The 27,367-nt window shown below is 54.5% G+C and overlaps 12 protein-coding genes and 1 non-coding gene across 13 annotated transcripts; 7 read left to right on the plus strand and 6 right to left on the minus strand.

Annotated features, from left to right (window-relative positions):
• Positions 1-156: 156 nt before the first annotated feature.
• Positions 157-536, plus strand: BO82DRAFT_400339 (uncharacterized protein; the record flags this gene model as incomplete). The annotated part of the gene is made up of 2 exons (XM_025639174.1): positions 157-253; positions 301-536. 2 exons carry the CDS (start codon positions 157-159, stop codon positions 534-536), a joined length of 333 nt encoding a protein of 110 aa, XP_025493779.1.
• A 9-nt stretch (positions 537-545) lies between these two features.
• Positions 546-3,422, plus strand: BO82DRAFT_363155 (uncharacterized protein; the record flags this gene model as incomplete). Its single annotated transcript, XM_025636884.1, has 7 exons — positions 546-956; positions 1,036-1,372; positions 1,434-1,607; positions 2,125-2,216; positions 2,323-2,880; positions 3,003-3,075; positions 3,181-3,422. The coding sequence occupies 7 exons, from the start codon at positions 546-548 to the stop codon at positions 3,420-3,422; spliced, it is 1,887 nt and encodes a 628-aa protein (XP_025493780.1).
• Positions 3,423-3,948: 526 nt separating this feature from the next.
• BO82DRAFT_411309 (LLM class flavin-dependent oxidoreductase) lies at positions 3,949-5,215 on the plus strand. The gene has a single exon (XM_025639789.1). It carries the CDS (start codon positions 3,998-4,000, stop codon positions 5,084-5,086), a length of 1,089 nt encoding a protein of 362 aa, XP_025493781.1. The 5' UTR covers positions 3,949-3,997; the 3' UTR covers positions 5,087-5,215.
• Positions 5,216-5,345: 130 nt separating this feature from the next.
• Positions 5,346-6,473, minus strand: BO82DRAFT_331373 (copper transporter family protein; the record flags this gene model as incomplete). The annotated part of the gene is made up of 3 exons (XM_025633138.1): positions 5,999-6,473; positions 5,908-5,938; positions 5,346-5,836 (listed from the first exon to the last, which is right to left on the minus strand). The coding sequence occupies exons 1-3, from the start codon at positions 6,047-6,049 to the stop codon at positions 5,346-5,348; spliced, it is 573 nt and encodes a 190-aa protein (XP_025493782.1). The 5' UTR covers positions 6,050-6,473.
• On the plus strand, positions 6,331-8,324 carry BO82DRAFT_306134 (ferric reductase family protein; the record flags this gene model as incomplete). Its single annotated transcript, XM_025632244.1, has 1 exon — positions 6,331-8,324. One exon carries the CDS (start codon positions 6,331-6,333, stop codon positions 8,302-8,304), a length of 1,974 nt encoding a protein of 657 aa, XP_025493783.1. The 3' UTR covers positions 8,305-8,324.
• Positions 8,325-8,815: 491 nt separating this feature from the next.
• On the minus strand, positions 8,816-10,459 carry BO82DRAFT_373054 (uncharacterized protein; the record flags this gene model as incomplete). Its single annotated transcript, XM_025637352.1, has 3 exons — positions 8,816-9,738; positions 9,791-10,172; positions 10,226-10,459. The coding sequence occupies 3 exons, from the start codon at positions 10,457-10,459 to the stop codon at positions 8,816-8,818; spliced, it is 1,539 nt and encodes a 512-aa protein (XP_025493784.1).
• Positions 10,460-11,458: 999 nt separating this feature from the next.
• Positions 11,459-13,310, minus strand: BO82DRAFT_382113 (thiamine pyrophosphate-binding protein; the record flags this gene model as incomplete). Its single annotated transcript, XM_025637903.1, has 4 exons — positions 11,459-11,812; positions 11,849-12,190; positions 12,230-13,158; positions 13,229-13,310. 4 exons carry the CDS (start codon positions 13,308-13,310, stop codon positions 11,465-11,467), a joined length of 1,701 nt encoding a protein of 566 aa, XP_025493785.1. The 3' UTR covers positions 11,459-11,464.
• Positions 13,311-14,212: 902 nt separating this feature from the next.
• BO82DRAFT_279072 (acetolactate decarboxylase) lies at positions 14,213-14,992 on the plus strand (the record flags this gene model as incomplete). Its single annotated transcript, XM_025631253.1, has 2 exons — positions 14,213-14,824; positions 14,861-14,992. 2 exons carry the CDS (start codon positions 14,213-14,215, stop codon positions 14,990-14,992), a joined length of 744 nt encoding a protein of 247 aa, XP_025493786.1.
• A 266-nt stretch (positions 14,993-15,258) lies between these two features.
• On the minus strand, positions 15,259-15,329 carry BO82DRAFT_t111. Its single transcript has one exon. It is a non-coding gene; the product is annotated as a tRNA-Gly (tRNA).
• Positions 15,330-17,137: 1,808 nt separating this feature from the next.
• On the minus strand, positions 17,138-17,813 carry BO82DRAFT_278902 (uncharacterized protein; the record flags this gene model as incomplete). Its single annotated transcript, XM_025631243.1, has 2 exons — positions 17,138-17,452; positions 17,502-17,813. The coding sequence occupies 2 exons, from the start codon at positions 17,811-17,813 to the stop codon at positions 17,138-17,140; spliced, it is 627 nt and encodes a 208-aa protein (XP_025493787.1).
• A 1,407-nt stretch (positions 17,814-19,220) lies between these two features.
• BO82DRAFT_306146 (AMP-binding enzyme family protein) lies at positions 19,221-22,717 on the plus strand (the record flags this gene model as incomplete). The annotated part of the gene is made up of 2 exons (XM_025632245.1): positions 19,221-20,654; positions 20,705-22,717. Coding segments are annotated over exons 1-2 (3,249 nt in total), but the record flags the coding sequence as incomplete, so codon positions are not given.
• A 309-nt stretch (positions 22,718-23,026) lies between these two features.
• On the minus strand, positions 23,027-25,074 carry BO82DRAFT_352671 (uncharacterized protein). Its single transcript, XM_025634758.1, has one exon. The coding sequence runs from the start codon at positions 24,765-24,767 to the stop codon at positions 23,199-23,201; it is 1,569 nt and encodes a 522-aa protein (XP_025493789.1). The 5' UTR covers positions 24,768-25,074; the 3' UTR covers positions 23,027-23,198.
• Positions 25,075-26,068: 994 nt separating this feature from the next.
• BO82DRAFT_373058 (fungal specific transcription factor domain-containing protein) lies at positions 26,069-27,361 on the plus strand (the record flags this gene model as incomplete). Its single annotated transcript, XM_025637353.1, has 4 exons — positions 26,069-26,214; positions 26,262-26,492; positions 26,551-26,902; positions 26,969-27,361. 4 exons carry the CDS (start codon positions 26,069-26,071, stop codon positions 27,359-27,361), a joined length of 1,122 nt encoding a protein of 373 aa, XP_025493790.1.
• Positions 27,362-27,367: the final 6 nt, after the last annotated feature.

Raw genomic sequence — 27,367 nt, forward strand, 5'->3', positions numbered from 1 at the left:
TAACTGAGCTGACAGGCTCAGAAGGTGCTAGAGTGATATTCGAGAATGCCGTTGCTTGAATTTAACTACTCGTAGTCACTCGAATCTTTCAACACACGATAAGAATAGATTGGTAGAATCAATGCTCCTCGGTCCCTGACCTGATTGACTGTCGCCATGACCTCGAAAATCATTCCCACGAAGTCCATCGGCTATGGGTGGCGATCCTCGCGCCTGTTCATCGTGGCAGTCATTTCCCTCACCATGTTCGCTGGTAAGCACCCCTTCATCTCTCCTCGCGTCCTTTAATCGAGTCGATAGACACCTTCCTCTTCAGCTTCGTCATCCCCATCCTGCCCGACATCCTAGAAGACCGACTCCAACAATCACCCTCGCACACGCAGCTCCTCACCTCCATCCTTTTGACCCTGAACGCGCTGATCTCGATCCTCATCGCGCCGTTCACCGGCCATTTAGCGAATGGCTCCAGGTCAAATAACCAGTGGATGGTGATCTCATGGGTGGCCAACGCAATCGGCACAGCCATCACAGCATGAGGTACTACCATGTCTGTTCTCTTCATTGGCCGAATCATCCAAACCCTAGCCGGGTCGGTGATCTGGATCGTCGGCATGGCCATTCTTGGGAATATAGTGGGAGCAAAACATCTGGCTAAATCCCTGGGCTTGGCCATGCTCTTCGTTTCGGCGGGGCTCCTCAGTGGCCCGGCTGTGTCGGGGTCTCTCTACCAGTTCGTGTCCTACGCTATGACATGGGGGAGTGCATTCGCCGTGATACTCGTCGGGACTCTTCTGCAACTCCTCATAATCGGTCCTTTCAACTACGATACGTGCATTCAGGAGTGTCACATAGAAGAAGAATCACAGATCCGAAGCCCGTTGCTCTGCTCCGTATCCCACCCCGAGAGCACGCATTACCAAACAATCGCAGAATCCACCTCCCTCCCCACCCAGAATGTCTATTCCCTCATGCTCCGCAAGAAAAGGTAGCTACAGCACTAATAGCAGATACCCTCTTTGCGATCATCATCGCTAGCTTCGAGACCACGATCCCCATCCACATCAAGGCCGTCTTCCACTGGGAGCCTCTTCAAGCGGGGCTATTGTTCCTACTCCTGCAGGCTCCATCGATGATCCTCGTCATTCCAGCAGGGTGGCTGAAAGACCGGATTGGGATGCGATTCCCCGTGACGATCGGGTTTCTATGCCTGGCCCCATCGCTGTGCCTACTCGGAATTCCGGGACGCGCACAAGACGTTTGGTTTGGTGGACGGACAACAAGAATACGAACCGGGTGATCTATATCGTTACACTACTGGCGATCGGAGTCTGGCGGACTTTGTTGCTGGGGCTCGGGGCTGTCGAGGTTCTACGTGAGTCAGTCGAGATTTTTTGTGTCTAACCGAATCCAAATTTAACCCTGGATGTGTGAAGACGGCGCCAACGAGCTTTCCCACGAGTATCCAGGCTTCTTCGGGCCGCACGGCGGGTACTCGCGGTCGTTCTCTATGTCCAACATCAGCTGGAAGCTGGGGATGTTTGTGGGGCCCTTGGTCACGGGGACCTTGACGGAGAGGATGGGATATTACCAGATGAATGTGATTCTAGGTATGTTTTCTCGTTTCTGAGTGGGCTAGGCTGGTTTTAGTACGGACTGACTCTGGTTTGATGAATGCCAGCGGTGCTGTGTTTGGTGATGGGCGGGGTCACATTTCTCGCCATCGATTGAAATAGACGATGCTTGGAATGAATGGTGGATGGTGAGAGATAATCTGGAACGATTGCTAGGGATGGTTGGCCAAGAGGATTGGATTGAAGTACGCAGTCAATAAGGCCTTATCATTGGAAAGGTAGCTGCATATGCTACTGTAGGGTTAACAAACATGTACCACATGTAGATGTTGACGTGTTCGCGGGTGTCCATACGTTCTAGCTCGATTCGCCATATACCCAGACACATGTCAGCTGGCAGCTCAAGTTCAAATAGGTTCAGCTAGCCTGTCTGTATTCTCATCCCTCAATCTCACCAATTCTACCATCCATCATCCCAGCCCAAACATGTCCCTTCCTAGCTGATCTACACCCCCCAGTATGTCTACAGCAATGACCGAACCCCAAGTAATAGCCCTAGCAGGCGGCAGCGGCGACTTGGGCCACTACCTCCAGGAAGAGCTCCTCAGAGATCCCCGTTACAGCGTCGTGATTCTTACTCGGCAGGTAAGCGTTTGAGCCCCCACTCCCCCCTAATCCATCACACTTTTCTACTATCTCTCATACTATTCACCTTGTCAACTCTCAGTTAATCAAAAGACTAACAACACAGACCAACCCTTCCACCCCAACCACTGAAAGAGTGACCACCCAAACCACAGACTACACCCTTCCCTCCCTCCTACACATCCTCCGCACCACCCGCACCACTGCCCTAATCTCCCTCCTCCGCTGCCCAGATGACCAATACCACCCCCTCCACACCACCCTGTTAGAAGCTTGTCAGCAGACTGAAACCTGCACCCGCTTTATCCCATCCGAATGGGCAGGGGACATCGAATCTTTCCCGACCCTGCCGCGAGCATACGGTCGGACTCGTCTTCCGTTCCGGGAGACTCTCGCCCGAGAGGCAGATTCCCAGAAAACCGATCCCCCATCCCACCCCGTGAAAAAAATAGAGTACACACTGTTCAATCACGGCTGGTGCATGGAATACTTCCTCCCAGCCCACAAGTCCTATCGCAGGTGTATGCCAGGGGAGTTTCCGATCGATCTTACCCGGTGGAAGTATACCGTCCGCGGGACGGGAGAGGAGGCGCAGAGCTGGACGTGTGCGCGCGACATAGCGTGTGCGGTAGGGAGATTACTAGCTGCTGATAATGGGAGTTGGGTGAGTTTCTTTCAATCTTTGTCTTCTCCTGATTGTGGGCTGCTGTGGGAGGTCATTCCATTGTCACAGGTGGTTGATGAGCGTGATGAACAAGGGTTAGGGCTAACATTACCCTAATCTAGGAGCCGGTCACGTATGTGGTCGGGGAGTGGGGGACGTTCAATCAGATGGCATCCCTGTTGGAGAGGGTATACGGTATGTTACTCGTCCTTCCCTTCGAGCTGTGACTCGGTATCTATCCTATGCCAGTTCTATCTATGGCAAAAAGGAGTAGAAAGAGGCGTGGCTCATAAATGTCAGGCCGACCCTTCGAGAGAGACTACCGATCAGAGGAGGGAATTGGAACCACGATTCAGCAGTACGAGGACCAACCGGAGAGTCTGAAGCTGGCCATCGCCGAGGCGGAGGAATGGACGATTAGCGGTGCTACTGCCTGTCCTCAGGAGAAGACGCTACGACAGCGAGAGAAGTTCTTTGCCGGGATGCATTTCACTACCTTGGAGAAGCTGCTGTGGAAGGCAAAGGTGGAAGAGCGGGTGTAATGGTATGGACGAATTAATTGGAACGGATGTGCATTTTGGTGAGTTAATGGAATAGGCATCATTTGTTGAGTAAGCTCTCAATGTTTAACATGCAGAGCAAGAATGTAGATGTTCATGATGAATCCTGTACAAGCAGCGGCAGGGTTTAGTAGGGCAAGATCGGGCTCGACCCTTCCTTCTTGATTGATCCACACATCGCCACTGCTCAACTTTCACCTTCACGTCTTATTTTCTTGAAGTAAAGAATCATGAACAAGCGTTATTTCATCTGCAAATGCTCTTATCTCTCTCCCAGCCCAGTTTGTCAGCACGACGCAGCATTGATGACGTGATTGCGGGGGGTTTGACGCCATGCAGCCAGGAACCGACCATCGCCCCTCATGATACGCTCAGACCAGAGCTATCGGATCAACCCACGGCCAACGCCATCCAACCTGCAGTTGGTGCCATAACAAGTGCCGGCATCCGATGTTCGGAGGGGCGACTATAAAGCCAGCCGGCGGCCGACGACAGAACACACCCAGCACACCCAGCACCCAGCCCTAACTCCAACCAAAACCCCATCAACCAGCACCATGCCTACCGAATTCATCAGTCTCACTTTCCCCAATCCTTCTACGGAGCTCAACCCCATCCCTAATGCCTCCATTGACCCCGACTTTCTCGTGCGGTATGCCCGGTCGCTGGACGACTACGGCTTCAACTACACGCTGGTACCCTACGACTCGTCGTATTTCGACCCTTTCACGACGGGCGCAACCATCGCCGCAGTAACTAAGAACCTCAAGATCATCATTGCTCTCCGTCCCAACACGCTGTACCCCACCGTCGCCGCCAAGGCCCTGGCAACCCTGGACCAACTCAGCCGAGGCCGTGCAGTGGTGCATCTCATCGCCGGAGGCAGCGACGCCGATCAAGCGCGGGAGGGCGACTTCCTGACCAAAGAGCAACGCTACGGCCGTCTGGAGGATTATATCCGCATCCTGCGACGGGCCTGGGAGTCCGACGAGCCATTCGACTGGGAAAGCCCCTACTACACCTTCAAGGGGTTCAGCAACCGAGTGCGGCCCGTCAACGGCACGATCCCGGTGTCGGTGGGCGGCTCGTCCGACGAGGCCTACCGCATCGGAGGCAGTCTGGCCGACATCTTCGGACTGTGGGGAGAGCCACTGAAGGAGACGAAGGAGCAGATCGATCGCATCTACGCCGAGGCAGACAAGGCCGGGCGCCCGGAGACGGACCGGCCCCGGATCTGGGTGACCTTCCGGCCCATCACGGCGGAGACGGACGAGCTGGCTTGGGCCAAGGCGCATCGCACGTTGGATCTCTTGACGTCGCACCGCCAGAACGGCTTTGGCCGCGTGGCTGCCGATGCGCCGCCGCCGCAGAACGCGGGCTCGCAGCGCTTGCTGGAGATCGCCAAGCGCGGGGACGTCCAGGACCGCGCCCTGTGGTATCCCACCGTCACGGCCACCAATGCGCGGGGCGCCTCCACCGCGCTGGTGGGCTCGCATCAGACCATTGTGGATTCCCTGCTAGACTACGTCAAGTTGGGTGCGGAGCTGATCTCCATCCGCGGGTATGACAACTACAATGATGCCGTGGACTATGGCCGGTATATCCTGCCTCGGGTGCGGGAGGAGTTGGCCAAGGAGCAGGCTTAGCTGTATACTAGTTAGTGTACTTATTTTCTCGGTGGACACCACTTCATAAATAGACCATATTCACGTCCATTCCACCTGCACAAGACTTTTGGGCCACTTTCTGGCATTCAGGCAGAACCCTCTTGACTCCGCCACCATTCATATCAGTCACGTGACTGTTGCATCTACCCATACGACCCAACACCATCATAATCCTCAGAATCATCAGCATCATTATTGAAAAGAAAAATCTAATTCGAAACGCAGGTCTATCCTGCCTCTACCCACAGCACCCCGTCGTCCACTCCTCCGGTTTGTCTGGGGCCGGCGGCGCAGCCTCCCCGGCCACCTTCCCCTTCGCCGGAAGCACCACCCGATACTCCCCGCGATCGCAAAGCACTTTCCCCACGAACGCCCCCAGAAAGATCGAAATGATCATGTACCCATTATACGACATGGCGTTCAGCATGATGATATACGCCAACCCAAACTGCATCGTCTGCAGCAGCGCGCGGATGAGTTGCTGCAGCGGGCTGGCGCGGAAGGTCACCACCATCGGCCCATCGGCCAGCGTGTCACCGCAAAAGAACTGCGTGCGCTCGGCGGGGGACTGCGCCGCGACGTGCCGCTGGAACTGACGCTGGAGCCGCTCCTCGTACTGTTTGCTCAGCAGGCGCAGGACGTCGAGGACGACGACCAGGAAGGCGACGCCGATGCAGGAGACGGCGAATTGGCCGGCGGTGGTGATGTGCCAGGTGGAGGCGAGGAAGCCTGTTGGTGGAGGAGTTAGGGTTGTGGTGATGCGGGAATGGGGATTTGCGACTGAAGACGGGAGATCGTACAGCTATCGATGGTGGTCCAGTTCCAGAGCATCTTTATACGGATTAGTCATTCTGTTGTTAATGCATGCATAATTGATGCTAATACACATACCGTCACCGAGCAGGCACTCGAATTGGAGGAACTTGACATGTCCATGTCCATGGTGGTAGTGGTGGAACGGGGTGTGCAGTCACTGTAGAGCACACTGTGGTCCAAGACGGGGGGGATATCCTCACCCTCAGCAGGAAACCCACCGGGTCTTATATGGAGGCGAGAAATGAGCAGATTATCACGCAGGATGCTTGGCAATGAGCAGATTTCGGTCTTGGCAGGCTCCACTCGACAGCGGGTCGATGAGATAAAAGACTCCGGATGCCCTGCATATGGGCCCAGCTACTCATGTACAGTACAATGTACATTCCCCTCCTCCAGTCGATCATCTCATGGGCCATATTCAGGATTTCTCCCAGGATTCCGCTCTGGAGGAGCATTGGGGCTATGTCGCCCGCCAGATCCCCTGCACCAAGGATGCCGGCACCTGCGCCTATCTCGACGCCGTCTACCATGGCCACGACGTCACCATGCTGTACAGCTTCATCCTGTGGGCCGTGATCGTGGGCATCTTGTTTCTGTGGGCGATGGGCGGACGGCTGGTCCGTGTTGAGCGACTGCCCTCACCCCCCAAGGCCACCCCGGATGCACCCCGCAAGCAGAGCGCACTATATCGTCTCTCAAGGACGCTCCAAGCCCTGACGCGCCGCCATCTGCTCCCGGAAGCCCTCCCCCCGGTGTTCGGCCACACGACGCGGCTGCAGCTGCTCATCTTCCTCGTGCTCTCGGGCTACCTGTTGGTGTTCACCCTGGTGGGCATCACCTACAAGACGTGGACGACGCCCATCAGCGGCAGTACGCAGTCCAACATCCGCAGCGGGCTGGGCCCGTGGGCGGACCGTGTCGGCGTGCTGGCGTTTGCCCTAACACCACTGTCCATCCTGCTCTCCAGCCGGGAATCCCTCCTGTCGCTCATCACCGGCATCCCCTACCACCACTTCAACTTCCTGCACCGCTGGCTGGGCTACGTGATCTACGCCCAGTCGGCCCTGCACACCATCGGCTGGACCGTGGTGGAGGGCCGTCTGTACCAGCCGCAGCCCAGCCAGTGGAACAGCTTCATCGCGCAGCCCTACATCATCTGGGGGATCGTGGCGATGATCTTGCTCACCTTCTTGGTCTTGCACAGCACGAAGACCGTCATCCGACTCACGGGGTACGAGTTCTTCCGCAAGGCGCACTACGTCGTGGCGATGGTGTACGTGGGGGCGTGCTGGGCGCACTGGGCGCATCTATACTGCTGGATGCTGGCCTCGCTGGTCGTCTGGCTATTGGACCGGGGGGCGCGGCTCGTGCGGACCTTTGTGCTGCACCACTTAGGCTTGCCTTCGACAGCCTCCAGCTGGGGCCTACACATTCCCCACGCCGCGATGCAGCTGCACGCCAACCCCACCGACGGTGACATTATCCGGCTGGACTTCCACCACAACCACGACCCCTGGCACATCGGCCAGCACTTTTTCCTGTGCTTCCCCGACCTCAGCCTCTGGCAAGCGCACCCGCTCACCCCCTGCAGTGTGCCCGACACATTACCAACCGGCCAACAACACACCTACCTGATCCGCGCCCGAAAGGGGCTGACGCGCGTCCTCGCCGAAAGGGCACGCACACAGACACCCCAAGCCGGGGAAACCAGCACGATGACAAGTCCCGGGCCGACAACCCCCGTGCTCCTCTGCGGGCCGTACGGACAATCCATCGAAGACCCCTCTTCCATGGGTGGCCTCCCGCGCAGCACAAGCAACCTGCTCTGCATCGCCGGCGGCACCGGCATCACCTTCGTCCTCCCCCTGATCCTCCAGCGCATCGCCACCCCCAACCCCTCCGACCAACAAATCGAACTCATCTGGATCATCCGCCGCAGAGCCGACACGGACTGGATCGCGCCGGAGCTGGACATCCTGCAACGCGTGGCGCAGACGTCGCCGAATTCCTTCCGCGTGCGCATCTTCATCACCCGGGATGTTCCGGACGACAATGCCAGCAGTGACCCCGGCACGGACGAGAAGACACCGTGCTGCGGCTCGACGGTACCGGATCCAGATCCACCTTTTGCGGTGCATTACACTCTCGCAGATAAGGCTGGTGCATCGGGATCGAGCACACATCCGGACCTCACTGCCCAAGTGACGGAGTTTTTAGATAAAGTGGTGGACGGTCCGACGCGGGTGTTGGCCAGCGGGCCCGCGGGCATCATCACCACGCTGCGCGGGGCGGTGGCAGCGCATAATCAGCCAGGGAAAGTGTGGCGTGGAGAAGAGAGGTGGGATGTCGAGTTGGTGCATGATGATCGGGTCGAGTGGTAGTTTGGGGGGCGGTGTATATACTATCGCAGGGGGGAGAGTCTGTAAATAGGAGGGAGGGGTAGAGTCGGATGATGAATATATGAGATACCCTATTCAAGTCGGTTCGGATGATGAACGGGCGATAGAGAGTTTAGACCATGGATACGAAGTGGCTGCAGGGAGTTTCCTTGTCGTGCCATCGCCATCTTCATCGCACCACTGAAGTCAGTCGCATTGTTTAAAGTACCTTGCACGTGGTTTTGCCCTTTGAAGCTACGCGTTTGACTTGGGGATAGGCTTGATCGATATGGCCTGATGGTCAGCACCCTCCTACTAAGGGAGCAATTTAGCTTACAATTGATACAGTCAGCCACTGCTCTTCTGGCACTGCTTGTCCTCCACTGCCATTGCTTTGCCACATATCGTATGAGATTCTTCTCAAAGGTCATACTATCCTTGGTATGTTTGCAGTGGCTACTGTGATTCCATTTACGCCGGGGTCTGCCTTATGGACGGGTATACCTTCCTGGGACTATCCATGATATGGCCATGACTTTTCCCATGCAATCTTTTCCTCTTCGGAGCGGGCGAGTTGACCAACGATCTCGGCCTTAGCTTGGTCCAGAAGTGTTCTCACTTCGTCATAATGGCCAGGTGAGACTACCCCTTTCTCGGGCCACAAGTTACCTAACGACTGTCTTAAACTTTGCATTAATTCCATGGCCTTTAGGGCGCCAGCGGCATCCTCCTCGATTGCATCAGCCTCGCCAGCGGAAAAATGGAACGGAATCGGTGGGTTCCCAGCAGCCTGGACGCCCGGTAGAGTTGACCATTCATCTTCTAACTCGAGCATCCTGGATTGGTAGAGCGCCTCTCCATCAACAAGGATATTCTGAGCAAACAACATCATCTCAAAACTGGGGGTCTGTCGAAATTCCATGGCTCGGAATAGTTTTTCGTTATTCGCACATGTGAACCGTCGATATAAAGCACTGAGTGACATTTTCAGATACAGACTCTGAGCTGCCGCTTGCTCGGCGGGATCAAGTTGATCAAAGTTTTCCGGAAATACGGGCGGATCCAAGCCGGTCATAGATGGACCATCATAATCAAGAAAGTATGGCTGACGGGCATGATCAAAAAGTGGCAAGATTTCACTCGACTGCCAATCGATAATTCCCCGTACTTCTGTTGGCCGTTCAGGATGTACAAAAATATTCTCACGGTGGAGGTCGGGATGCCACAGGAAAGCAGATGATATTGATTTTTCCAAGGGTAGAAGATACTTGACTACACGGAGGTAGTTGTGGAGAGCGGCAATCTTTTTCGAACGAGAGGGGTTATATATGCCGGGACCATATAACGACAGAGGCGATTGGGGTAGTTGAGCCATGTTCTGTACACAGGCGATCTCGCGGCGTCCAACTGCTAACTTGTATTGTTCAACGCTGTTCCCTGGAACAAATATAAGCAGATTATCTCAACGGGGTTGAGTGAAGCGTCTTACATGGGCCTCGATCGAATTCCAATGCGATCCGTCCATCATCAAGAAACTCTCGACCTGTTGACGGACCGACAGCAAAGCGATGCATTGTGTGTTTACATCCATCCTCTTGAGTGAGCACGCATGGATCGGTATGATCCAGATCGGATGAGTAGTATAGACTCCCGTATTGGGTGAATGGTGTGGACATCCAGGCTTTTGAATACTTTGAGATTGATTTTGCGACTTCAAATCTCTCCCTAATGTCTAAACGGGGCCAGATCGTCTTAAGTTGGACGCCGGTGACCATCTCCATGATGATGTATTCCGCGCCCACGGGATTCTCGTTTGCCTTGGAGCTCCAATCAAGCACTCTGGGTACCGGAGTACCTAGATGATTTCTGACCTAGATGACACATAAGAATGGAAAGGAGAGGTTAGGAGTGTTATCTCACTTACAAAATCCATGGTTGCCACTTCGCGAGCGGTGGTATAATGAGCCCGCCCCGCGTTAGGGTTGGGGACTTTACCAACCACCTGTGTACCGTCTTGCATTGTGAAAAGAAACGCCTTATTGAACATCCCGTCGGGGAACTTTTCGACACGGGCGCATTGGGTGAGCGTCGAGCCAACGGACTCAGCCGCACGCTTCGCCAATTCATTCATGTTGAAATTGACATTTCGGATCGCCATCTCATGCGCTTCATTGGAGACAAATCGGCCTCTCGTATATCGGAAAAGGTCGGGGTCTGTGTTCCAATTGGTATGGACTGACCGGCTCCGGCTCACTTTCGTACTCGAAGAACCGTTAGAGGGCGAGGGCATGCTTTCTCGCCTAGTCAGGCGAGAAGCGAATTTGCGCATCATGACAATATGGGAGAATCATAGATCTCAGTATCACGGTCCGACTTATATGTGGCGAGGATCGAGACAACCGAAAGAAGTGATAATAAGTGGAAGTGATTGTTGTTCAAGATGTGTCGGAGAAACATTGACACGTAACTTACTCACGTGGTGGTAGTCATCGTTTAGTAAGCCAGTTGCCTGCTGTTAATGTTACTGGCTGTCAAGTCGCGTTGGAAGTCAATCTCTCCTCACCAACACAAAGAAGAACAAATGTTGATTGACAAGCAGCATCGGTTAGATTCGCTACAAGATCCGGAGTACACGACAGCCAATTCAAATCGGTTTCAGGAGGCAAAGTGTCGGGCGCGGGGTGGGGATTGGCTCCACTTCTGTTTCGTCTTTTGGAGTGTTTTGTTTGGGATGAATGGGGGTGTTTATGCAGGATGGATCGGGGTGTTGCTTACTACTCCTTATGCATGTACCCTGTATAGTACGACGTGGAGAATGTGGGTGGGATGACATGCCATCTCAGCCAACTGCATAACAACCTGGTGAGATGACTTACACTCACTGGAAATTCAGCAAGCAGTAACTAAATAGTTTTTCTGATACTAAGATATAGTGATCTTAACTACTATTGTCCTTATGTTATGGCAAGTATCAAGTGAAACTCGCGAGGCGTTGCAATTTAGCTAGCAGCGCGGGGAGATCTGAAAAGTATATAGAAGCGGAGAGTAGCCCTAAGAATAATCAGGCCACTAAATAACAATTACTATAGACAGGGACATAAGGACGTTCTGCTCCCGGTTAATTTCTATCCCCCTTCTCCTCCTCCTTCTTCTTCTTCCTCGTCTATTTCTCCTTCTCCTCCAACCCATCCAAAATCCCATGCAACGCCTTCCCCACCGCCACCTTGGGCACCATAGGCAACCTCCCCTGCACCACTACCTCCAGCAACGCCACGCCCTTCCCCCCCAACAACCAGTCAATCCCATCCTCCAACTCCTCACAATGCTCACAGCGCTTTGCCCTCGCCCCCATACTCTCCGCTAACCGCACGAAATCCGGATTACGTTGGTCGACCTGCGTGATCCGGCCCTCAAACATCCCCCGCTGCAACTCCTGCACCATCCCTTGCTCCTCATTCCGGAGCAGCAATACCTTCACATCGACCCCATGCTGCACGGCCGTCAGGATCCCCTGCGAGGTCATACACAAGGACGCATCCCCATCCACGTCGATCACCGTACACTTCGGCCGCGCCAGCTTCACTCCAACGGCAGCGGGCAACCCGAAGCCCATCGTCCCCAGACCCCCCGAGCCGATCACCGCTTTGGGCACGCGGGATCGAAAGTACCGCGCCGTCCACATCTGATGCTGCCCCACTCCGGTCGTGAGCAGGATCTCCTCCTTGCGGTGGCGGGTGCATGCCTCCAACTGCATAATCACCTCCTGCGGCAGCAGCCCCTGCTTCTCCCCAGGCGTAAGAGGCTGATACTCCAGCGGAAAACGCTGCTTCCAGTCCCGAACCGTCGCCAACCACTTACCCCTCACCTCTGCTTCCACAGGCGTGACTTTCTCCAGGAGTGAAGGCAAGGTCATTCCCAAATCCCCCACCACCGAGACAGTCGGACCCACAACCTTCCCGATCTGCTCGGAAGAGATATCGAAATGCACGATCCCGCCGGTTCCCTTGGTCGCGGCGTCCCGCGCAGCAGGTGCAAACCCGTCGGCGTTCCCGACGGCCCGCTCATCGAGGCGCGCTCCAAGCACGAGGACCAGGTCGGCGTTCTGCACCGCTAGGTCGGCGGGTACGGTGCCGTACGTGCCCAGCATGCCTAGTGCTAGGGGCTGGAGTTCGTCGAAGGCGCCTAGGCCTAGGAAGGTGGTCGTCACGGGAATGGCAATTCTATCCATGAGTTGGTTGAGCAGCTCCGGCCCACGCTGAGAGCCAAGGAGCCCGTGGCCTGCGATGATGACCGGCTTGCTGGCCTTGTTTATCAAGTTTGCGACTTCGTCTAGATTCCCTTCTTCTGGCTGTTCAGGAACGGAAGAAGAGCACTTGTCATCGGTCCTGTCGCCATCCTGCACCTGCTCGGGACAGAACTGTGCGCCAGACACATCCTTAGGAATAGCCAGCAGGACCGGCCCCGGTCTTCCACTGGTGGCTTCCTCAAACGCTCGGGCAATATACTCCGGTAGCTCTTCAGGACCATGCGGCATCCCGCACCACTTCGTGCAGGTCTTTGCCAATCCCAGACTGTCAATCTCCTGGAAAGCATCCGTGCCCTGCACGCCTGTCGGCACTTGCCCGCAGATGGCAATCAGTGGCACTCCGTCAAGGAGCGCGTCCAGTAGCGGGGTGGCCAGGTTGGAGGTCCCCGGCCCGGAGGTCACCATCACCACGCCTGGTTTCCCCGAGGCACGGGCGTACCCCTCGGCCATGTGGCCGGCGTCTTGCTCGTGGTGGGCTAGGATGAAGGTGAAGGGCGGATGGGAGTGCAGGGGATCAAAGATGTCTAAGGCCGCACCGCCGGCGATGCCAACTGCGTTGTTCATCAGGACGCCAGCCCCTCAGTTGGAGAACCACCGGAAACGGGAATGAATATTACTTACATGCGTGTTCGACCCCACGGCGGGCGAGCTCTTCGCAGATATACTCGCCGCCTGTCAGCTGAGTCTCTTCGTTGCGAGTCATGTTGCGAGGCACCGAGGCTGATTTCGATTGCATGGGGCTTCGTATAGACCACCGACTCCGCTACCATCTTTATACCCGCAGGCTCGACGGTTGAGAATGTGTCGTTCGGTGAATATCCCTAGGGGTCGTGTGTGAGTCAATACAGAATGACGGCATGAGGAATTTGCTCGGTTCGGGCAGTAAGGTTGTCGGTTCGCGCCACTGCCTACGTGGCCCCTTTACTACTTCCTATTTTGGAAGGGCCGAGAGGCCTTATATCAAAATCATGGTGAGTCAGGGCGGATGGGTCTCCAGAATCCTGGCTTCAGCCTGACGAAGTCAAAGAAAACAAGTATCTCTAATGAGGCAAGTTCTACTAGGCAGGCTAATTCGCCACATAGGATCCACTGACATGTATAAAGAACCGTAAAGGAGTATACATACAGTGCCTGGGAAGAGGCAAAGGTGACATTGCATTGTTCATGAGGAAAATCGCCTTGAGAATGGCCAGCAGCTGCTAAAGATCTAGTCCGAGTCGCTGCATCCGATCGAATGCCAGGTTGGATCGACGAATTTCTCCAGCTGCAGCAACCTCCAAAACACTCGGCCGATACTCTCTCGAGAATCATCGTACGTAGATAGGAATGCGACTTCGGAAGTAGGAGATCTGTGGGGAAATTCCAGGGAACGGAGAGTCCCGATGCGGCGCGGCATGCATTTCCTGGTGGTACAGCGGTAGCTGCAGATCACCAAACTCGGTAGCCCTAATCGTCATCCACCACTGCACAAGCACCAACTCACCCCGTTTATCATACATCCATCCTAAGGGGGTGGTGTACATCATCTACCATATTTCAACTCTCCCCTCCACCGACAAACAACCCTCTGACATTCTCAAACTCACCCACCCGAAACCCACCACAATGGCCGACACCAACACCAACACCCTCTACCAATACAGCACCATCAGCGCCCTCCTCTCCGGCATCTGCACCGAGGGCCTCGACGCCTCCACGCTCCTCGAACAAGGCACGTACGGTCTAGGCACCTTCTCCGACCTAGACGGGGAGATTATCGTGATGAACTCGCGCGCCTACCACTTCCCCTCCAGCACGAATGCCACCGTACGGCCCCTAAACCCCACCGACACCATCCCCTTCGCCATGCTCACCACCTTCCAACCAACACACATTCTCCCACTCCCAACAACCACCACCTCGGAGAAAATCACCCTGGGAACCCTCTCCGCCCTCCTCACCCCGCTCCTCGACACCAACAAAAACACCTTCCTCTCCCTCCGCCTCACCACGACCTTCGCCTGGCTCACCACCCGCATCATTCCTCGCCGCAGTTCCCCAGAGGAAACCCTCGCGGACTGCGCATCCCGCCAGAAAGTGACCAACCACGGCCGCTCGAAAGGAACCCTGTTCGGCTTCTGGTCCCCAGCGTATACAGTGGGGATCGGGGTACCCGGATTTCACCTGCATTTCTTGTCCGAGGACGAGGAGAAGGGGGGGCATGTGTTGGATTTCGAGGTGGCGGTGGAACATGATGAGGACAGCGAGGGGGAGGGCGAGGGGAGGGGGTTGGAGGTCGCGGTGCTGCGGGAGGTGAGGTTGGAGTTGCCTGACACTGAAGAGTTTGGGCGGGGGGATGTTGAGGCGCCGACTGCGGAGATGGTAAGGGGGGCGGAGGGGGGGTAAGTTGTTTTTCTTTGGGTGTTGTTCCTGAGGGAAGGGGAGTAGAGATCGAGAACGAGAATTGTATGGGTTGGGCGGAGAGTAGACTTGCTGCGCTGGATGAATTTCGCGGAATGTGGATGGGGGTTGGACCGGGATGTATTGTGATGTCTGTTGATTGAACTTGGCTACAGTGAGGTTTTTGGTTTAGCCAGCCGCTTTCCTTTTGCATTATATGTACGGAGTGGGTCGTCGTTGGAGGAAACTGGGAGCAAAAGGCAAAAAGTGAGTGCATCATCCGTGAATCGAACACGGGCCTCATCGATGGCAACGATGAATTCTACCACTAGACCAATGATGCTGGTTGTTATTCTTGGCACTTATTTTCTTTTCATGTTCTTAGTTGGTGGGCGTGCGGTATATCCATTCTGTTTGCATGCGTCTCTTGTCTTCGTTTCTGTCGCAGCAAGAATTACCTCGCTTCATTGAAATCTGTTCCCGCGAGGTCCTTTTACTTCTAGAATGCGTTCTTCACGTAGGCTAGCTCAAATTGCACGTTTTGATGCAGGACTTCCATTGGTAAAGTCCACACATAGTGCCTTAGCCGAAGATATACAAGATGCACGAGCTTCATGGACCTTCCGGCCATCTAAACAGGCTACCTACACGACGAATCGGCCCGCAACCACGTTCCGTCATCCATCTACTCCCGGCCATCTCCCGAGACTGCCCGACGATGGCAATCTCGATGGCTATGGAGCGTCGATCTCACAGCGCGCGGGGTGGATCACCTGGCCCGCTGATCGGCTGGATCCACTATGCTGCGAGAACTCTACCCTGCCTTCCTGACTATCCTACCGTATACGGAAGACTATTGCGGCCACTCGGCAAATGGAATTTTTCTCACCCAGTATCCTTACCGCAGTAGTAACCGCCTATTAAAATAGTTACTATAACTAAGCCCTTTTCTCTGCTGCTTTTTTTTACTGTCTTCTTCTCTGTCCTCTTTTCTACTGCTGTCTCCTCCGGCCTCCAGAGTCCATATAATCAAAGTACTTTTTAAATTATTTTTTAGTTTCTTCTATTATTACCCGCCTTTCCCCCCCCCCTTCTTTTTTTTATCCTCTAAAAAAGCTCTTTAAATTATATAACCAACTCAGCATCTTTTTATATTAGGATCTTTTAGATTTTCTAGGGTCAAAGGCATTGTTCTTAGGGTTCTTTATTAAAGACTATCTTAAATCATCTTCTATTATTAGGGTTACTGGGGTTTATGTTTTGCTTATAATTTTGCCGGCAGATTTTCCATTTGCCGAGTGGCCGCAATAGTCTTCCGTAACCGTGGATAAACTGCTAGCATGCATGACCGGGCTCACGTGATATACCAATAGCATCGACTGTTCGATCAATCCCTTCAAGCGCATGTCTATCATTCATCGTCTCTCATTGAGGAATCCGGATTCTGGACGCCATAAACCCCACCTACCGCTACGTACCAAGATTTGTCGCCGCGCGCCGCGTGTGACGATCCCTGCCCTAATTAGTCTCTCTGCCCAAAGCCGGTTGACAGCAACGAACCTTGGAACAACACCCTTGGTTAGAGTTCGGCTTTGCTCGAAGAAGAGCCTGGTGCGATCTGCTCAGTAAGTAGCTCTCACAGGTGGAGATTGTGTTTCAGTGTCGTGGATCAGCCGGAAATCGTACTACCCAGTATGTACTTGGTGCGTCGCTTGCACCGCAGGTTTGTTGAATCCTTCTGCTTTCTCCCCTCTGGATCCACTGATAGGCTCCCACAGAGTCGATTCTAGAGCCAACCGCGTGGTTCCTGTTTATCGAAAGCCTCTGGAGTGGATCGGAATCCTGCAGGTAGATCTGACTCGCAGAGCGCGTCATAGGCGCGGTGGTTACAATCTCCTGCCATCCTACCTACCGTCTACATATACCCGACTAGAGGCGTGGATGAAAAATATAGCGCATTTGATTCGCTGAACCGTGAACCGCATGAAGGTACCAAATTGAGAACGCCAGCAGGGTAAATGCAAGCAAAACACCGAGCCAAAACCAGAACGCCGAGTTAAGACCCAATTCCCCGCGAGTCATGGAAAGATTATGTACAGTACCCGCTCACCGATGCACCCGCCACCAACTCCGAGAACCTTTTCAGGAGGGCTATACGTGAATGCAGTTGCCATCCACCTCGCCCACCCCCACCCCACCGCCCGTCCTCCGGATGAACCTAGTGACCAATTCCCTGATTCGGGGTCCTCGGGGGATGTAGTGCGACCCCTGGAAGTACTCCACCTGCGCATTGGCGCACCGCCCGACCAGCTTCAGCGACTGCCGCTCGGTGACCCAGGTGTCGAGCGCGGCGATGAAGTGCAGCACAGGCGTCTGGATGCGGCGCGCGTAGATCCACTCGTACGTGCGGTGCTCGAACATGAAGGCTGAGAAGGCGATGCAGAAGTGCATGGGCGGGTGGTTGACCTAATATCCGTTAGAGCTAATCCAAGAATCGGAGGTAAAGGGGGCGCACTTGAAACTGAGGATATTTCTTGTTCTGCTCCAGCAAGGCAGTCAAGATGACAGACCACGCGGCCCCGGCGGAGAAGCCGATGACGCCAACGAACGGCCCATGTTCCGTCAGGACATTCGCCAGCCGCTTCCAGGTGTGCTCGAGTCCCTTGAGTTCGGAGGTCTCTGGGTCGCCGTAGCCCCAGAGCCAGCTGTCGGGCAGGCGGTTGGGCTTCATGTAGGTTTCGTCGCAGGCGTCGATCGAGGAGGCGGGGATCGGGCCGTCCAGATAGAAAAACTCCACGCCCCCGGGAGGGAGGTTCTCATGCTGCATGGACGTGGCGGAGAGGGCTCGAGCGATGGGCTCGTGGAGATACCGCATCTTGCTCTGGAAGGTGTGGGCGGATTGTCCTGTGCCTGCTACTTCTCAGTTCACGTCCACGAATTGGCAGAAATCCGATCAGATTAGAGACTCACCATGAAGCATCAAGATCTTTGCTTTGCGCGGGGTTTGCGACGGTGTGTCGAGATACATCTTGAACAGCCGACTGTCGAGTGGTGCTGTCTCAAATGAGATCCTCGAATGCTGGAGATCTCACAGACCATTATTTGAAGAACAAGTCTGCTATATATGTATACCCTCGCAGCTACCACTGAAATATCCTTCCCTCTTTTTCTTTAGGTTTTGCTCACGGCGATCGTCCCTGAAAATCGCATCAGGAAAGCTCTTCCATTGGGCACCATGTGCTGTCCCACCACTGAAGGAACTATCGAATACAGGTTTCATCCCTTAATTGGCATATCCAGATCTTGCCGCTCGCCCCTCATATCTGACGCGATTGGCGCAAGACATGAGGGCACCTCAGCGGAGATTGTCATCTCCAACGAGTCGCGAAGAAGCCCCCTGAGGGTACGATCGGATTTTGCTCCCCGTATATACCAGATCCAATGAGTGATACAGAAATTGAGTTTGTAGTCACAGTCAAGATGATTCCTAGATCGGTCCCATCCTGGAAATCAGAGCACGTCATGTCAAACTCCGGGGCCTCCGATCGCAATCTGCGCGACGGCACAGCGAGTAGAACCATGGTCGCATATTAAAATCACAGCCACCACCTTGATGAGCTTGGTCCGCTAACCCCTGGATCTTGGCCCAGCAGTCGAGCCCACGTGGAGGCAGAGGTCCCGCGTGCATCAGAGAGGACGAACCGCACAGGTATTCAGTGGTGCGCCTCTCTCATGGGAATGAGAATCCAGTCTAAATTCTAGTCGACTCGCAGTCGACTATTGTGTGACTATCAGCGTTAGTGCCTGCGCTACACCCTAGGACCTGGCCTGTGCTGTGCTATTGTGCATAGATTGTAGGAAACTTTTCATGCAAAGAATTTCTCGACGCTTGTGGCTGCAGTTGGGATCGACCCGATCGGCACGGATCGCCGCAGCGGGGCCCTAAACTACCGGTTCCAACTATGGATGAAGTGGGACGCATGGCAGCAATACGAGCCAGTTCCAACCAAACAAAGGCTTTTATCGTAGGGGGTAGAGACCGGTAGTATGGATGAGCAGATTATTGGAAATTGTGGTGTTGTCGAATGACCTGATGCAACCGTAGTTTGTGCTCGGTGGGGGATTTAAAACCTGTGCGATGGACTCAATCGTCGCCCCGGTTTTCCTTTGCTCTCGGTCGTTCATACTCGATAATTCGTATTGAAACCTTGACACTTGCCTCATCATGGCAAGAAATACCTTGGCGGAGGCTGCAGACGGTTCACAACATCCGCCCGACAGGCATCTATTTGGCTTGCTGCAACAGACCGCACAGCGATTCCCCAACCATGACGCCGTTGTAGCCCTACGGCAGACCGAGGAGCACGGGTCTCCAGCCACCAAATCCCCGAATCCTCTGCGCTGGACGTTCTCAGAGCTGCATTCCCGGAGTATGCGCCTGGCTGCTTCCTTGGCGCAGGCAGGAATAGGCAAGGGCAGTCGCATTGCAGCTTTCCTCCTCAACGAAGCTGAATGGGCCGTGCTGTTCTGGGCTGCCGCTCGTCTGGGCTGCCAATTCGCCCCATTGGATCCTCGGATGCTGGGGCAGCGCGCAGACGCCCTTCATCTGCTGCGGAAATTGGAACCTGCCGCAGTATTCGTCTCGGCATCCGCCATGACCCAGCCTCTGGATGTGGCGCTCGAAGAGGGGGGATTCCAACCTATCCTCAAGGGTATCACCCGGGCGGCGGACGAGCAAACTGTCCCTGCAAGCTGGACAACATTGCCGAAGTTATTGGCCAACGCAGCGAACGAGTCAATACTTCCTCCGCCACCAACAAACACCAATGACACCATTCTCATCCTGTTCACAAGCGGAACAACGTCCCTCCCCAAAGGGTGTCCACATACCACACTCTCGATTGCCACACCGGGTCTCATGGTGGTGAACACCCTGAACATCGATCCCGGCGACCACCTTTGCGGGCACTTGCCCAGCTTTCACATTTTCGCCATCGTGATGACGCTGGGGACGTGGTTTAGCGGGGCAACAGTCATCTACCCCAGTCCGACCTTTGATCCCGCTGCTTCCTTGGAAGCCATTCGACTCGGCCCAAAGGTTCATACAGCCTGCGTCCCGTCCATGGTACAGGCCATCGTCGCTCAGCTCACGCCAGACAGCGGCACATTGGAGACGTTATATCAGATCGTCCTCGGAGGTGCGTCGCTGTCGCCCAGCATCGTCGAGCTCTGTCTGTCCCTTGGTGCAGATCGGGTAATTGCGGGATATGGAACCACAGAGGGCGTAGCCACACTACTCAACTTCTACGAGGCTGCATCTCACAAGAGAATCCAGGGAGAGGTATGTCTAGGGCCTCCACGAGCTGGTGCCAGAGTCCGAATCTGTGCGCCAGATAGCCGGGTTCCCATCCGTCGAGGCCAGCTCGGTGAGTTGCACCAGGGCGGTTATCCGATCTTCGGAGGATATCTCGATGCAAGTGCGGATGACAACAAGACGTGTTACCGGGAAGATGGTATGAACTGGTCTGCGACCGGTGATCAGGGGTATATGGATGAGGACAGCAATGTGTACTTGCTGGGTAGGTACAAGGATCTGATCATCCGCGGTGGTGAGAACATCTCGCCTGTTAAGATTGAGCAGTGCTTGACCAGGATTGCGGGGGTCCGAGTACGTATTCTGCCCGATGATTCGAAGCTTCATGCTAAACTAGTTTGTAGGAAGCCTATGTCGTGGGTATCCCTGATCCTGTGGCTGGCGAGGTGCCAATGGCAGTCATCCGTCGGGAGAAGTCCGTCGATGTGTCCTCAAGCTCGCTGCAAGCCAAGGTGCAAGAGGAGCTAGGGCGCTCGTTTTCTCCCACCATGATCATCGAACTGGAGGATGATTTGAAGCAGGATCGCTATCCCACCACCACGACAGGCAAGGTCTTGAAACCTAACCTGAAGACCCTGGTGGTTGAATATCTAGAGCAGCAAGCCTCATTGAATTCAGCCTCTGGTGATTATGTGTCCCAAGTTGCTGCTATCTGGGCAGCGATTACCGGAATGAAGGCAGAGCAGCTCGACCTCGACGCTCCCATCCGAACCTTTGCCGACAGCATGATGATGATCCAATACCTGCATACTGCCACAAAGCGGCTTGGGCGGGTCACCCGTAAGGATCTCATCGAACACGACACAGTCCGGAAGCAAGCGCAGCTCATAGCCGATCGCAGCATAGCCAGCATCAAGTCCCCAGTCATTCATGCTCATGCTCCCACGGCCGGCGCTCAGCAGACCTTCCTCGACCAAGCACGAGTTCAACAAGCCGGGGAGTCAACGCTTCGGCCGCTCGGATTCGGTTGGGACGATGTAGAAGAGACAATGCACGTCACCGACACTCAGACCTGGTTCCTGAAAGATACACTGAGCCCCAGTGCGTTCAAGATCCGCACCTCCTGGATCGCCGCTCCAGGTCTGAGCGCTGAGTATCTCGAGGCGATTCTTCACCTGTGGCTGCATCGACACCCGCTTCTACGCAGCACCGTCGCACAATATGACCAGGATCGAATGGTATGGATGATCATGCGTCCTACAGCTCGATGGATGAAGCTGCACATCGCTCACGACAGCGACGTGGATAACGTTGCCGCTTTGACTGGATACAAAGCCGGCAATCCTTGGGAGGGATGTGTCGTGCTGCCCGGTCCGTTCTTGAAGGCCATCATCATCAAAGACCGACAGTCTTCTCGCGCGGGAATAGTCATGCACTGTCACCATGGCATCTACGATGCAGTGACGATCTTCCGCTGGTTGCAGGACTTCAAGGACCTTCTGGCCAACAATGGTCTCCCGCGCATGGACTTCCGCCACTACAGCAGATTCATCACCGACTACCAGAAGTACATCTACGGCCAAGCCGCAGAGGATGCCGTGGACTTCCACGTCAAGCGTCTGAAAGGTATCTCGGCTGCTCAAGACGTGCCTTGGCCCCGACTGTCGACCTGGAACGAGGTCCGGGCCCAAGGCCAGGACCCATTCATCAGCGGCTCGACCAAAAAATACATCCACTTGCCCGGGCTCGCCGAGATGCGCCGCGCGTCGAACGTCCCTGTTCCCGTGATCGGCAAAGCCGCCTGCGTGTTACTCAACGCGCACCGGACCGGCGTGTCCGAAGCGGTGTTCAACGTCGCAGCATCGGGGCGCTTCTGGCCTGGAGCGGAGAGCGACGACTCCCTCGTCCATGATCAGCACCCCAACCCCCTGGAGATCGACGGCCCCATGATCGGTTTCTTCGTCGAGCGCGTCACGGTACCACCCGCTGAAACAGTCCGGTCGCTGCTGACCCGCCTCACGGAGGACCAGGATGTCCAGAGCCTGTATACCCATGCACCCTTCAGCCGGGTTCTCAGCCGACTGCGCGAGCTGGACGCGGCTGCGGGCACAAACGACGCTTCCTTCATCGAGCTGGCGGCCTTCACGCAGGTCTTCAACTGGCGGCTGGAGCAATACTCCGAACAGGAGACTGATCCGATTCGCATGGTCGATTTCCGTGGGGGTTATGATCTCGGCCTCATCTGGCTGCCGACCCTCATGCCGGACGACATCCTCGAGCTGGAGGTTATCATGAACACGCTGACCTTTGGTGGGGAGGAGACGGCGGGCTTGATGGAGGAGTATCTTTCTGTTATGGCGTGGCTGTGCGAAAGTGGTAATCTGGATAAGCCTGTGTCGGAGTGTCGTTATGAGGGTGGTGTTTGTTGGTGATGAGTGAGATGGCAAGCTGGGCTGTGAGCGGGTGTTGAGGAATGGAGAGGAGTTTTTGGTGTTTGCTTGGGTTTGTTTGTTGACCTGTTGACCTGGGGCTGGCTAGCGCTTTTACTATCAACTTTTCAATCATCTATTGAGACGGTGTCTTAGCACCGAGGCAATGTTTGTATAGACTTGGTGTCACGTATCTGGGAGCTATGAATCGAGCACCATCGCATCGGGCCGGCTGCTAGTGGAATTGAATTCTGCGCTGCCGGTGACGTCTCTTAATCTGAGATGTAGGCATCATGCTGCCACTTCGATAAGCGAAACAGAAATTATTATTTCATGAAATCATTATTGCAATAGTATGAAATATACAATGATGGCAGTCGAAAGCTAGGCCTCTACATGAGAGTCCGTGTTGTTGAAGCAAATTAAAGCAAGTGGTAAACACTGACAACTCAACCGGTAGGACGAGAAACTATTCTCGAATCTCGGCCGCTTTCGAATTCGAGTACTCGAGCCAAGCTTCAGTATTCCGGATGTATTCCAAAACCTGAGATCGAACACTTTCGACTGCATCTGGGATTTGGGCCAACAACTTCCTCGCACTCTCGAGCTCTTGAACGGTGATATCGTGCTCAATCTGAATATCTCGATCCCCGTCGTACGCCCATCGCAAGCTCTTGAGCCCAGTCATCGATTGAAAAGTCTGACCAGGCAACAGCCGCTCTGCGTCCGAGCGTGCTGCCTCAAGCGCGTTCTGATAGACAGCCAGTCTCCGCCTCGCCAGGTGTTTTTTCTTATTCCACTGCGCGACATCAATGCTCAGCACTTGTTGTTCTCCAAATTCGCCCGTCCACTCTTGTTCCGCCTCCGCCAATTCAGTCTTCTTCTGCTCGACTTCCTCGTGCAAGAACTGCATCTCCCACAGCGGACGACCCTGCGGCTGTAGACAAACGCTCCCCGGGCACATTTGGTCGGCGTGCTGCTCAGCCACTCCCAAGAACACCTCTCCGCGTCGATACTGCCCCTCCGCAAGCAACATGCGCCAACGCGCATTCCACTCTTCTGGACGGGTTCGAGCTAATCGCAGCTTCTCTTCCGCCTCCGCGAGGTGGCGATAGCCACCATCGATAAAATCCTTGTAGTACTGCACACCTTCGAGCGGTTGAGTCGAAAATTCTTCCACTACAAAGTCAGCGATTGACCTCACGAGGCCAATCTCAAACGCGTCTCCGTCGAAAGCATCCGGCCATCCGTTCTTCTGGTACAACCCTCGCACCTGTGCTTCTTCCAAAGCTGACCACTCATCCCAGCCATCCCCTCCGCTGGGAACTTCATCGAGTGCATGATACCACCGCACAATATCCCGAAGCACATCCCCGGCCGGGCGATGCGGAATATGCTCAAAGCTGTTTCGATTGGCCGACACGGGTTCCTTCTCCTCAACATCCTGCAATGCCAGGTCAGTCGTTGACCACCCCTCTTGGTCGATGATCCGGATTAAGTGTCGGCGCGCGTCGTAGACAATCACACTCCCGTGATTTCCGAGTTGAGTGAGTGGCGTGACCCACGGGCGCATGTACGGGCCGTCTTCGTCCTCGAAAGATGGATCACTGGGGGACCCGTAGAAAGGATCGCGGCCTTGTTCCAGCTGGTCGACGTCGCGAAAGTCAGTGAACTCGCCGCCGTGCAAGAAGACACGGTTGCCAGCAGCTTCCGTGTCGATGTATGGCAGGATGCTGTAGAGGTACTGGACAGCCGGGTCGATCTGCAGCTCTTCGAAATGAGGTTCGAGGGCCGTGAGGTTGTGTGGCCCGGGTTGGACGCCAGCTGGATCAAGGTATCGCATTTCAACGAGAGTCTGATAGATTCCCGACATCAAGTCCGCGACTTCGTGGAGCTGGGCCTTTTGTTGAGGTGAGATGGGGTCGGTTGTGGATGGGACGGATGGGATGGAGGAAGAGACGCGGGAAAGAGGCTGATACCACTGCCATAGTGGCATGGCCAGCGCCATGACGATTAGAGTGACAAGCTTTGCAAGCATTGTGATGAACTTTAATGTTGGTTTGGAAAGGAGGAAAGGAAAGAGAAACTGTTCCCTTCAGGGGAATCTGCGCGGTACATATAAGCTCTGCCTAGAGTAGGCTGAGCCGCACAAAGCCGGTGGTGCTTTTTATCAGTTGCACTGTGCGACCATGCAAATCTGCTGTGTTACAAAACGAGTGGACTGATCAACCAGCTCTGCGTGATCAAAGTTCAGGGGAAATGAAGGAGCGCTAGAGTTCTTTCATCATGGAGGGAAGAGGAAAAGCTCTGGAGGATGACCGATGGATGGTGGAGACGGGAACAAGAGAGAGAAATGATGATAAGGGCGGGATAAGCGATAAGCAAATGGCCTAGATAGAATCCCAAATCTCGAACAGGCGGCGAACGGTGGGCCTAGTAGGCGGTGAGGTGTACAAAGCGGTGGGACTGTTTTTCTGCCCGTTATTTCCACCTGCTGCCGTTCGGCTGTCTATTTGCGCTCCAAGACCCCCTCCCTCCTCCATGAACATTACCTTACACCTAGCAGAGAAGAAGGATCCCCAGTTTTCACTTAAATCTCAATGGAGACGAGAGCAAACATTGCTTGCGACCAGTGCCATGGTCACAAGCTCAAATGTACCCCCCTCTCGCAGGGATGTGTTCGTTGCACTCGTATACTCCCCCGCCCGGTACGCGCCGCCGGCCTCTCACTGAGACGGCAGCAGGTCTCGCCATACGATGCACCTACACTCGACTACCCAAGAAGCGTGGCAGGAAATCAACCCGCTCACGACCATCCCCTGCATTGGTGCAGCATGCTTCTGACTACCCCGTTTTGGACTGTTTGAACGGGCTCTCAATCCTCAGTCCCGAGAAAGAGAAGACGGAGTGAGTCTCGCTAATTTGACATCGACCCAACTCTTCTAATTACCGCCTCTAGATCCACTACTCTTCAACCTACACGCTATGAAGCATCGCGGCTGCTGGAACATTCCTATGAGTCTCCAAACCAAGAGTTTCACACGCGGCTTATTCGAAAAAGCAGACTACTGGACCTGGAAAGCCCGCGACCAACTTCGCCGCCTCTGCTTTTGTCGATTCTGTGTATGCACTCCTGAATTTCTTGTTCGAAACAACACGCGACTCTCCATCTGACATATCTCAGGTGTTTCATGTTTCATGCCGTCGGCAAAGAAGCGAACAGATTCGATACGGCGGATGGCACAGGGAAGATACTTTTTCGACCAGCTGAACCGCCACTTTTATCCACGCACACTTCCTGGCACCAACCATGTTTTTGACGATGCGCTGACTGCATTCATGCTGACTACCATTGCTCCTAGTGAGAAGTCACTCGAATCAGGCCTTCAGTATTGGCTAATGTTCCTGAATTTCATCATCCAAAAATTAGATCTACATAAGGATGACCAGGGTATGGATGAGGAGGACAGGGAAGAAAGAAGAAGGTATGCATTCGAGACCATATCAGCTGATTCATGCTGACGAGGTGCAGGTTGTGGTGGGCCACCTATATCATCGATCGGCATGCCGCTCTATCGTTCAATGGGCGTCCACGTCTCACTGATCAAGAATGCTCGTCGTTGCCGACGCCGTGCCCAGATGCGATCTGGGACCATCTATCACCGTTGCCTCGTTCGGAAAAAAACTGCCCCCCCCATAGTATGGCATCGAGATATCAAGTCCGCAGTCTGGATATGCTTGGGGCGTTTTTGCCCCTATCGAGGTATTTAGCAACGATCTCAGTAAGCAGTGTTGCAGCAGCAGTCGCTGATCCTTCACAGAATCCTAGGCGACATTCTCGAGTATCACTTCCTCGATGATCACCCAACGTTCAACACCAATAAGGCTCTGCTGGATACAAGCCGCACAACCATAATCCGTAACTTGCAGCTGTGGTTCGACTCCTTTGAATCGCTAGTTGAACCTGACTTCTGTCGAATTTCAGAGCCAGAGTGCGAGCTTGTGCCGGGAGATAGTAACCCAGCAGTCGCCTATTACGGCTTGCACATGTACCACTGCATGTTTGTGCTACTCCACGGTCGCATGGATGTGGTTCGCTTGTACCACGATCTTGAGTGGCAAGCATCTCCCGACTTCCTTACCGCTGGCGAACACGCTGTCGCGTGCGCAAACGTATGTTCTATCCTCGGCGGATTAGCAAGTTTCAATAATAGCCATCAAAACTCATTAGCCACTCAGGTTGCACGTCACATCCTCCGGGTTGATCCTCGACTAAGCTTTATGTATCGCTACTTCGGCACATATTTCCTACAATCGTCCTTCATCTTCCTAATCCTGGCCCAGAAACTAGGCCAACAATCTGACAGCCTGATTTTGCGCAACTGCGCGATCAATCTACAGGTATTGGACCAGTTTGTTCTAGCCACAAACATGGATTACCAGCGAACATTTGCCGAACTCCTTCGCAAAGCTCTCAGCAACAACATGACACGATCTTTTCAGGAAAAGGCTCATGCTAGCCATGACGACACCTCAGCACTTGAAGAGCTAGAGAGTCATCTCGACCCCGAAATGCTTCGTTATCGCTGGACTCCGGGCTTTACGGGGTTGTGGGCACATACGGACCCTTGAACGAGC

Source organism: Aspergillus uvarum (genome assembly GCF_003184745.1).
Source record: "Aspergillus uvarum CBS 121591 unplaced genomic scaffold BO82scaffold_15, whole genome shotgun sequence".
NCBI classification, from domain to species: domain Eukaryota; kingdom Fungi; phylum Ascomycota; class Eurotiomycetes; order Eurotiales; family Aspergillaceae; genus Aspergillus; species Aspergillus uvarum.

Excerpts from the sequence above, each read along its gene's own strand:
- BO82DRAFT_411309 (XM_025639789.1), top strand. The coding sequence starts at position 3,998 with ATGCCTACCGAATTCATCAGTCTCACTTTCCCCAATCCTTCTACGGAG.
- BO82DRAFT_352671 (XM_025634758.1), bottom strand. The coding sequence starts at position 24,767 with ATGCTTGCAAAGCTTGTCACTCTAATCGTCATGGCGCTGGCCATGCCA.